This window comes from Amphiura filiformis, chromosome 8, assembly GCF_039555335.1.
Source record: "Amphiura filiformis chromosome 8, Afil_fr2py, whole genome shotgun sequence".
Classification (NCBI taxonomy): domain Eukaryota; kingdom Metazoa; phylum Echinodermata; class Ophiuroidea; order Amphilepidida; family Amphiuridae; genus Amphiura; species Amphiura filiformis.
Window position 1 is genome coordinate 10195622 of NC_092635.1, and position 12317 is coordinate 10207938.

Here is a 12317-nt window from a genome sequence, read left to right on the forward strand (position 1 = left end):
TTAAAGTCCATACACCCCCTATGGAAGACATGATTCAATATCCTGCACATGAGGTGTAGAGTTCAAATGGAATCACCATTCAAGTAATACCATTTGAAATTGTGTGGAACATTAAGGTCATGTCTTCAACCAGGGTCTTCCACAAGGGGTGTATGCATTTCAACTGTAACAGCACATTTCAGGGAAAATGTGCTGAGATCAAGAAACGCATAAATATATATATATCTGATATTGTTTGTTAGCAAAAAACAAAAACAAACAGCAGGCATTTACTCTTAAGGTTTTGATGCGAACTGTGTCATCATAGATGTGTGGTGATCGATGTATTAAAACGTTCAATATTTCATATTGGATGTGAATTGGGACAAACATACACTGTGGTTTGAATGCCATATGGTGGTTAAGTGCTTTTATACTTGCAATGCACTTATGACCTTCTTGTATTCACCTGATGTTTCCTAGTAATGCCACAGGGCAGCTAGAAGCATAGCAACTCAACAACATGTTTTCCAAAATTGAACATAAAGTAATGGAACTATGTCAGAATAAGGACAGCATCCTCTTCAGGGGTACATTAGAAAATACTGTTTAAGTGCACATTTGTGGCACATTTATTTTCACTGTTTTCATGTTCCAAGTAGCTACTGTGAAAAAATCTCGATGTGTGAATATAACTATTCCTTTTGTGTATAGGTAAATGTAAGGAGACAAGAGTTGCAATTTTAAAACAAGTGAAATAATTCAGAATTGCCAACGTTCAAAACATTAAACACACAAAATGTCCACTTATACAGTAATAGCTCAAACATGAACATACAACAATACTCCTGATGTCAAAACACAGCTTCAAGTTTTAAAAGAAAATTTCAAAACCTTACATCACATCAATCTGTTTTTATTTAACTTATCCTATAGTTTGACCTAACTGAGAATAAAAGGTAAAATTCCATATTTTTCATCTTTTAGAAAATAGGGTAAAAAACACAAATGTTTTTAGTGTTTTATGAACTGGAATGATTAAGATCAAGGTTAATTTCTATATATTTATGCTGCTTTTTTGGTAAACATGATTCCTCCTCTCTTGAATATGAAAATCATACAAAAATTAAGAATTTTAAGCCTTTACTCAACACTTTACGCTTCACATATCCAATATCACACACCCTTCAATATATGAATATTGCATTTAATTTCACATTTTGACTGATAATCGAGAAATTCATGAAAAATGAAAATATGTGACAGGAACCTCAATCAGAATCAAGAGTGAAGGACCTTATTGCTTTAAAATATGTAAAATAAGGGCTGTACCTCCTTCTCACAAACAAATGACACTTTCATTCCCAGTTATGCTGAACTACAGAGTTCCTTACAATTATTTTTAATATTTAATATTTCCTTTCTTATGTTTTTGTTTTAATCTTGAAACCTCAGAGCTGTATCATTTTGGAATCGAGAGTATTGCATATGCTATGCACATTATATTCATATAAAACCATTTTTCTATCAGCGATAAAAAATAATGTATTAGACTGAAAGCACCTTAGATGTGTAAGTTTATTCTTTAACCAGCACCTCCACAGCAGGTCTGTATTTCCATACTTTGACTTCCCTCTTCTCTACAACAGTATCTTCATGGATGATGATAGGAAGTGATGTTCTATTGAATCTGGGAGACTGTGGGGACACATACCGACTGATTTCTTCACTGTCCGGATGGGTGCTACTGCTGCTTTCTCTACATGTGATGTTGAACTTGTACAAACCCGGGAAGAGGAAGAGAACACTGAGTTGAAATTGGAACTTTCCATCACTTTTGAGCTGTAATTAGAACAAAACAGAACAATAAAACGTTAGCCTCATTGAATATGGGGACACAATTTCTTACTGCATTTTAATTATAACACTAACTGTTAAGCATTGACACACCAGTAGAGGTAAATGGTAACCAGGATAATGTGTAGCCCAAATGTTGGTTCTACCACACCATATTGGTAATGAATGGCATTATTATGACCTTTCAGAAACAAAAGCTTTTATAACATAACTATATAATTATGACCAACTACCAAATATTGGCTGTATAAAGTCGGTATTTTCACTTTTTGAGATATCAGACAGGCAAATTCTCCTAAGCTTTAAAATTATATATTGCTTGTTAAGAAGGTAGTAAATAAATCTGTGTAGCTTTGTACTAGTCCAGCCTGTTGCCTTATCACCACATGTTGACTGTTGCAACAACTGTGGTCCTTGCTAGTGAAGCTTAAGCCTTGTCATTCATAGGCTTAAGTATAAGCTCTGATTTTTGTTAGTAAGTGAATAGTGTCAAGTTTTCATTCAGCTTTTCGATTGTGTAATGCCTACTAACTACTGTGGAAGGATCAACTAAATGAAGCACAGCACACTAATCTAGACAGAGATATATTGCATTTAGGTGAATTCCCACCTAATAAGTCACCTTCACAGAGTCATGTACCAGCAGTGCTCATCTTAAAACCGATAAAAACATGCTCTGAATGTGCCAATGCTGGTGTTCTACCAATGATCTATTCCTCCCCTATTCTTTCCTATTGTTCATTGAATGGTTAAATGGATCATATCTCAAGACTAGTTCAGCTGACATTAGGGCCAATTTGTGGTGGAAGGTCACACATGTGCATGTTAAAGGGAATCTGCAATAGACAGTGGCGTAACTAGGGGGCAGGGGGCAACGTGCCCGTGGCGCCACCCTTAGGGGCGCCAAATTGACCAATTCAGCATACGCATTTCAGCACAAAATCAATTGAAAGAATATTTTAAGACCGATATTCAACTTCTAGAACCAAAATTAATTATTTGTCCAAATTTTCGCAGTTCCTAGTTCCAGTATTAAGGAAGGGGTCATGAGCGTTTGGACAGTATTTATTGTGGGACATTAGAGCACATCAGACATATCGAATTGCATTCTGAATACGAAGAATGTCCTTCTGATATCAAATAATTTTGATTTTTGAATTTCGCAATGTAATACACATTTTATGGCAAATCATTAAAAATTGATATTTTTGATATTTAACAGTACTTGAAGTAAAGTTTATAAATTTGATGATTTATACTTAAAGTGTGTGTAGGTGGGATGAAAAGCCGACGATCAATTGAAAATTTTGACCTTTCACATTGAAGATATGGATTTTTCCCCAAAACACAAAAAAAAAATAGGTCTTTTGGGAAAAAATCCATATCTTCAATATAAAAGGTCAAAATTTTCAATTGATCGTCGGCTTTTCCTCCCAGCTACATACACTTTAAGAATATATCATTAGATTTATAAAATTTACTTCGAGGACTGTTATATATCAAAAATTTGAAAAATATCAAATTTGAATAATTTGTCATAAAATTTGTATTATATCGTCAATTTCAAAAATGAAAATTATTTGATATCAGAAAGACATGCTTCAGATTCAGAATGCAATTCGACACGCCTGAGGTGCTCTCATGTCCCACAAAAAATACTGTCGAAACGCCATAAACGCCTCATTCTAGATCCCTTAATGCCAATAAATTCTTCTATATATTGACACATATCTCAAGAACTGCAAGACATGCTGAACTGAAAGTACAATTTTTTTGGGAAAAGGATCCGACGATTAGCAGCTAGCATCACCCTTAAAGGCACAGCATATTGCCCTCTCAATGAAAATAAATTAAATGAGATAATGTGACAAAACCGACTACATGGAGAAATACAGCTCAGTCTACATATACTGCAATGTATATCTATATATCGGGTTTGTTTCCTGTCCTACATAAGTAGCCTGGTTATGGATAAAGCACTGGCAGGCAATACCCATCGATTCCTGTGGGCCGGCGCCATTTGATATCTCAGACGCATGATTTGATCCTAGATGTGAACAGGAAATGAGAGTATCAACAACAGAACTGCTGGGAAATCACCTAAACCAAGTCACAAACAAATGGATGAGTATGCAAATCACATCTTCAGTGTGATTTGCTTTATTCTTTCAAGATATCCCACAGACCATATCAAAAGTGTTCTTTTTTTATTTTCTTCTAATGAAAATCACAGATAATATATAAAAATTAGAATTTCTTTTGGAAATCAAGGTCAATTTGATCATTTTAGAGTCAAGCGAAAAAGCTTTAAAATTATAGACCTATACACAAAAAGAATAAATACAAACATCATTTTTGCAGCTGTTTGGAGTGCATATACAGTGAGAAATGGTAACTTTTACAGGAAGTACATAATGCAAGAAGGTATAGTCAATATTACCCTACCTACACACAGCTCATCAATAGTTATTACTTTATTATCTCTTATTAAACTTGAGAGCTTTATGTCTCAATGAGCCTGTCACAACTTTGCACCCCCTCTATCACTCCAACATCTATAAGTTCAACCTTAGGCCATAGGTTCATTCTCTGTTCAGGTAGTTGTAAAAACACGTTATTTCTGTGTGACTTCAATTTTTACGCTAAAACAACTTGAGAAAATTACTACAATTTTAATTTCAATCATTTCCAGTTTTCTATAAAGACCAACAAAATCAATAAACCTAATTACAGAATTTGAATGTTGTGCAGGATTAGAAGAATAATAATACTGCAAAAAAGGGTGAAATTAATGCAAATTCTGGAAATTTAATTGACTTAGATAAGACAAAACAGGCAAAGAGGGACAGCAAAACTGATAAGCAAAATTGCTTTGGTGCACTGTTTCTGTTGCTTGACTTTTTTACAATGTAGGCTATATTCATCTCATCTTTATTACTGCTTCTGCATTAAGAACCTGGCACAACTTGGATTTGATAAGAACATGCATAAAAACAGATATAGTTAAATGTTCAAGAAGTAAAATAAAAACGAATACCTAAAGGAGCTCTTTAATTGAATATGAATTTGAACTTTGGAATTTTGCTTTGTTTGTCAGTATTACTTGAGGAAATGAGCTCTACCAATCTCCATTAACTAAAATAGTGCATATTTTATTGCCAACTTTACGAGTTACAATATACGAAAAATCCAATAAAAATAATTAACATTTGCATCCCAGAGAGAAATGAACACTTTAATGTCGCTGAGAAGCAGTACATAACAAATGAATCTAAACCTCTTTTTTTGAATCATATCTCACCATCAGTTACACTGTTATGGAACATATTTAATGCTCTATACCATCACATTATGAGGAAAATAAATTTCATCATTTCATCCCAACCAGCATGCCATAACAACGACTGACAACTGTAATCGTTTCCTATCTCTGCTCCCTGTTATACACCGTTTTTATATAGAGTAAGAAAGAATACATTGCGATCATAAAGAGTGCCATTTCTTGGCAGGAACAATTCTACTCCCACATTCTCTATGTCCCTAGATACAGAGAGAAGGGGATCATGATTGCTGATAAGTAAATCTCTGCTCTGATTGAAATTTTGTCAAGGATTTGACATACATCATTAATAAGTACATGGAGGTTATATTTTTAATGTTTTCAACTTGCTGTGAGTTTAAGGCAGGTGCCAAGTCAGTGACTAGCACTTAATATACAAAATGCTACAAGGGTGAACATTACATCTACATTGCAACAGGTTTTTGATATATCTTTAGTTCCAACAGATCTTATCTCTGAAGGGCTGTTTTCATGATTTGAAGAATTAACCCTTTATAAAGTATGGGTTAGGCAGTGTTAACTTCTACTAAACGGTATATAAATACACAATTCACAATGATATACACATATATATTTTATGATAACTAGTAAAAATATACAGTCAGATTAAATAAGTCTTGAGATTTGTCTTGAATGAGGAAACAGATGTAGCTCCAAGTTCCTGTCGTTTACACAAGCAATGCAAAATCGTTGACCATCTGCAACATTGTTGGATTTATGTACCAAGAGACAAGTTGCATCCTCAAGCAATCATAACATAAGAACTTTGAAATTAAACTTATAAATGGAAAATGGAAAACCCTGTCTAAATATAACCTCTGCTTTGGTACTTAATTAGCTGCTACAAGCAAATTCTTAAAATGTATAGGTTGGCCTTATAAATTATAAATTCTAGTTTCACAATGATACTGATAGGTGAAAATTGCAATCTCCACACTTACACCATTATCAGCCACATTCCTTCACAATGTTGATGGTTGCAACGACTGCGGCCCTTGCTAGTGTAGCTGATGCCTCATCGTTCATAAGCTCTGATTTTTGTTAGTATAAAGTAAAGAGTGTCAGGTTTCCATTCAATTTTCTATTGTAAATGCCTACTAAGTACTATGGAAGACCACCTTGAAAACTAAAAGAAGCAAAGCACACTAAATCTAGACAGAGATATACTGTGAATTCCCACCTACTAAGTGACCTTCACAAAGTCATGTACCAGCAGTGCTCATCTTAAAACCGATAAAAACATGCTCTGAATGTGCCAATGCTGGTGTTCTACCAATGATCTATTCCTCCCCTATTCTTTCCTATTGTTCATTGAAAGGTTAAATGTATCATATCTCAAGACTAGTTCAGCTGACATTAGGGCCAATTTGTGGTGGAAGGTCACACATGTGCATGTTAAAGGGAATCTGTCATAGATATGCACTCCCATCTTTTATGTCTTGTAGTTCCTGTATTAATGTCAATGAACTTCTTCCATATATTGACACATATCTCAAGAACCACAAGACCTGTTGATATGACTTTGTTACAGCAGCTTCAGTAACAAACATATGTACACATTTTTAGTGTGAATTTTGCTGGAAAAGATCCTTACTTAAGGTTCATCAGTTAGCAATCACCTTAAGATTTCACATCACCAAATAATGTCTCTTGTGGGATTCCGTCCTGATCTGCGGTGTTTTTACATTTCGGTAAAAGTTAACCAACTATAAATCAATATTAAAAACCAAAAAATTGTGCAGATTTTGGGAAAAATTTGTGCCAGGTAATAAATGTAGGCTTGAATCTAAGCATCTACCAAGATTGGAAAAGATTCTGGGCTTTTATTCAGATTTTTCATGTATTTCTTAAACCGGCTGCTTCTAGGTAAAATCACAAGTGCTTCTATTTTGAAAATTGGGTGAAAAAAGTGTATTGCATTCGTGGTCCGGTAGCTCGAAAATTCAATGGTCACCAATATATTTAATTTAGTTTGTTTACTTGCTTGTATGTTTGTCAGTCAGGAAAACATCACTTTGAAAAATTGAGTTGCTTCGTAAGGTAGGTAGAGCCATTTGAATAGAGGCCATTTTGTACACAAAGTATAGGGAAATTTATTACTATTGTGCACCCTCAAGCGAGAGTACGTGTGTGAGCCTATACGGAAGACGTTTTGATTCAGCAAGTTAGACCTGTGCCAAACAAGTTTTGATTAGCATTTGCATATTGACTGATGAGGTGTTTTTGATTGTAATTCATATAATTTATAGCTAAAATTGCAGAAAAAAGCAACATTTAGGCCTACTAGGCTATCAGTGCTAAGGTGAGTTATGGCCCGAAATTGGAGACTTGGAGAAATATCAGTATAGAGGCACTGTTAGGTCAATGCATGAACAGGTAAGCTTACCTTTTGTGGGTGTGTGTGTGTAGGGTAGGCTAAGCTTAATTATGACAGGCAGCCAAATTGGAGATGGAGAAAACATCGGTATGGTGGCACTGTTATGTAACTGCCTGGATTGGGGGGGGGGGTGGCTAGGTTAAGCTTATGATTTCACCAACATGATCAAAGACCCATGTAATTCAACACTTGTATAATTCATGCATTTGCCTTTGTGGTCATGTTTTCCCTGCTGCTTCTGTCATATCTGTGTGTCTGTCTTGCTGTCTGTCATAAGTTTAGCCTGCCTACCCCCCCACCCCCTTCTACACACACATAAGGTAAGTTTACCTGATCCAAGGCCCGTGTCATGAGCTCCAGCAGCCTTTATGTTTGTTTGTTTGCGTGCATTACCAAATTAACTTCATGTCTCAGACATTATAGGCCTACAGATTGGGATCAACATTGTCAAAATAAATTGATTTTAATTTGTTCCATTACATGTGCTATCTACAGTAGATAGCACATTATTTGAATTGGCGCCAAGTTGAATTTGGCCCCAAAAATGTCAACTTGTGATCGGTCACTCAAAGTGAAGTTATATAATGTTAATTAGTATTAAAACTCTTAGGAAATTATAAAATCAAACATCTTGAGGTCCGTGAAGATTTCACATCACCAAATAATGTCTCTTGTGGGATTCCGTCCTGATCTGCGGTGTTTTTACATTCGGTAAAAGTTAACCAACTATAAATCAATATTAAAAACCAAAAAAATTGTGCAGATTTTGGGAAAAATTTGTGCCAGGTAATAAATGTAGGCTTGAATCTAAGCATCTACCAAGATTGGAAAAGATTCTGGGCTTTTATTCAGATTTTTCATGTATTTCTTAAACCGGCTGCTTCTAGGTAAAATCACAAGTGCTTCTATTTTGAAAATTGGGTGAAAAAAGTGTATTGCATTCGTGGTCCGGTAGCTCGAAAATTCAATGGTCACCAATATATTTAATTTAGTTTGTTTACTTGCTTGTATGTTTGTCAGTCAGGAAAACATCACTTTGAAAAATTGAGTTGCTTCAAGGTAGGTAGAGCCATTTGAATAGAGGCCATTTTGTACACAAAGTATAGGGAAATTTATTACTATTGTGCACCCTCAAGCGAGAGTACGGGTGTGAGCCTATACTGTAGACGTTTTGATTCAGCAAGTTAGACCTGTGCCAAACAAGTTTTGATTAGCATTTGCATATTGACTGATGAGGTGTTTTTGATTGTAATTCATATAATTTATAGCTAAAATTGCAGAAAAAAGCAACATTTAGGCCTACTAGGCTATCAGTGCTAAGGGGAGTTATGGCCCCAAATTGGAGACTTGGAGAAATATCAGTATAGAGGCACTGTTAGGTCAATGCATGAACAGGTAAGCTTACCTTTTGTGGGTGTGTGTGTGTAGGGTAGGCTAAGCTTAATTATGACAGGCAGCCAAATTGGAGATGGAGAAAACATCGGTATGGTGGCACTGTTATGTAACTGCCTGGATTGGGGGGTGGCTAGGTTAAGCTTATGATTTCACCAACATGATCAAAGACCCATGTAATTCAACACTTGTATAATTCATGCATTTGCCTTTGTGGTCATGTTTTTCCCTGCTGCTTCTGTCATATCTGTGTGTCTGTCTTGCTGTCTGTCATAAGTTTAGCCTGCCTACCCCCCACCCCTTCTACACACACATAAGGGAAGATTCCCTGACCCAAGGACCGTGTCATGAGCTCCAGCAGCCTTTATGTTTGTTTGTTTGCATGCATTACCAAATTAACTTCATGTCTCAGACATTATAGGCCTACAGATTGGGATCAACATTGTCAAAATAAATTGATTTTAATTTGTTCCATTACATGTGCTATCTACAGTAGATAGCACATTATTTGAATTTGGCGCCAAGTTGAATTTGGCCCCAAAAATGTCAACTTGTGATCGGTCACTCAAAGTGAAGTTATATAATGTTAATTAGTATTAAAACTCTTAGGAAATTATAAAATCAAACATCTTGAGGTCCGTGAAGATTTCACATCACCAAATAATGTCTCTTGTGGGATTCCGTCCTGATCTGCGGTGTTTTTACATTTCGGTAAAAGTTAACCAACTATAAATCAATATAAAAACCAAAAAAATTGTGCAGATTTTGGGAAAAATTTGTGCCAGGTAATAAATGTAGGCTTGAATCTAAGCATCTACCAAGATTGGAAAAGATTCTGGGCTTTTATTCAGATTTTTCATGTATTTCTTAAACCGGCTGCTTCTAGGTAAAATCACAAGTGCTTCTATTTTGAAAATTGGGTGAAAAAAGTGTATTGCATTCGTGGTCCGGTAGCTCGAAAATTCAATGGTCACCAATATATTTAATTTAGTTTGTTTACTTGCTTGTATGTTTGTCAGTCAGGAAAACATCACTTTGAAAAATTGAGTTGCTTCGTAAGGTAGGTAGAGCCATTTGAATAGAGGCCATTTTGTACACAAAGTATAGGGAAATTTATTACTATTGTGCACCCTTAAGGCAAAGCATATTGTCCTCTCAATGAGAATAAATTAAATGAGATAAGGTGACAAAACCAAATTCATGGAGAAATACAGCTCTGCAGTCTACATATACTGCAATGTATATCTATATATCGGGTATGTTGCCTGTCCTACATAAGTAGCCCGGTTATGGATAAAGCACTGGCAGGCAATACCCATCGATTCCTGTGGGCCGGCGCCATTTGATATCTCAGACGCATGATTTGATCCTAGATGTGAACAGGAAATTAGAGTATCAACAACATAACTGCTGGGAAATCACCTAAACCAAGTCACAAACAAATGGATGAGTATGTAAATCACATGTTCTGGGAGCAGTGTGATTTGCTTTATTCTTTCAAGATATTCCACAGACCATATCAAATGTGTTCTTTTTAGTTTTTCTTCTAATGAAAATCCTGATAAAAATCACAGATAATGTATAAAAATTCTAATTTCTTTTTGAAATCAAGGTCAATTTGATCATTTTAGGGTCCGGTGAAAAAGCTTAAAAATTAAAGACCCATACACAAAAAGAATGCAAACAAACATCATTTTTGCAGCAGCTGTTTAGAGTGCAAAAACATCCCAATATATAATAGTGAGAAAACGGTAACTTTTACAGGAAATTCATTATGCAAGAAGGTATAGTCAATATTACCCTACCTACACACAGCTCATCAATAGTTATTACTTTATTATCTCTTATTAAACTTGAGAGCTTTGTGTCTCAATGAGCCTGTCACAACTTTGCACCACCTCCATCACTTTATAAGTTCAACCTTAGGCCATAGGTTCATTCTCTGTTCAGGTAGTTGTAAAAACACATTATTTCTGTGTGACTTCTATTTTTACGCTATTTAAAACAACTTAACAAATTTACTACAATTTACTAGTGTGAATTTTTTTGGGAAAAGGATCCTACGATTAGCAGCTAGCATCACCTTAAAGACACAGCATATTACCCTCTCAATGAGAATAAATTAAATGAGATAATGTGACAACACCGACTTCATGGAGAAATACAGTTCAGTCTACATAATAATACTACAATGTATATCTATATAGTGGGTTTGTTTCCTGTCCTACATAAGTAGCCCGGTTATGGATAAAGCACTGGCAGGCATTACCGATCGATTCCTGTGGGCCGGCGCCATTTGATATCTCAGACGCATGATTTGATCCTAGATGTGAACAGGAAATGAGAGTATCAACAACAGAACTGCTGGGAAATCACCTAAACCAAGTCACATCTTCAGTGTGATTTGCTTTATTCCTTCAAGATATCCCACAGACCATATCAAAAGTGTTCTTTTTTGTTGTTCTTTTAATGAAAATCCTAATGAAAATCACAGAAAATGTATATATAAAAATTCTTTTGGAAATCAAGGTCAATTTAATCATTTTAGAGTCCAGTGAAAAAACTTTAAAATTAAACACCTATACACAAAAAGAATAAATACAAACATCATTTTTGCAGCTGTTTGGAGTGCAAAAACGTCCCAATATATATAGTGCGAAAACAGTAACTTTTACAGGAAGTACATTATGCAGGAACGTATAGTCAATATTATTACCCTACCTACCTAAACAGCTCATCAATAGTTATTACTTTATTATCTCTTATTAAACTTGAGAGATTTGTGTCTCAATGAGCCTGTCACAACTTTGCACCACCTCTATCACTTCATAAGTTCAACCTTAGGCCATAGGTTCATTCTCTGTTCAGGTAGATGTAAAAACACATTATTTCTGTGCAACTTTCTGTGCAATTTTTTATGCTAAAACAACTTAAAATTTACTACAATTTTAATTTCAATCATTTCCAGTTTTCTATAAAAACCAATGCAATCAATAAACCTAATCACAGAATTTGAATGTTGTGCAGGATTAGAAGAATAATAATACTACAAAAAGGGTGAAATTAATGCAAATTCTGGAAATTTAATTGACTTAGATAAGACAAAACAGGCAAAGAGGGACAGCAAAACTGATGAGCAAAATTGCTTTGGTGCACTGTTTCTGTTGCTTGACTTTATTCTACTGCAATTTTCTTCACATTTTTTTATAATGTAGGCTATATTCATCTCATCTTTATTACTGCTTCTGCATTAAGAACCTGCCACAACTTGGATTTGGTAAGAACAGATATATAGTTAAATATTCAAGAAGTAAAATGAAAAAGAATACCTACATTTAATACAAGAGATCTTTAATTGAATATGAATTTGAA

At 34.9% G+C, this 12317-nt stretch overlaps 1 protein-coding gene across 1 annotated transcript in view; it reads right to left on the reverse strand.

The window, feature by feature from the left end:
* Positions 1 to 1087: 1087 nt before the first annotated feature.
* The window catches only part of LOC140158591 (trafficking protein particle complex subunit 9-like), a 124047-nt gene continuing 112817 nt past the window's right edge, over positions 1088 to 12317 (reverse strand). The window contains 1 exon segment of the mRNA XM_072181742.1: positions 1088 to 1821. Within this exon segment, the coding sequence (XP_072037843.1) occupies positions 1558 to 1821 (264 nt within the window). The 3' untranslated portion in view covers positions 1088 to 1557.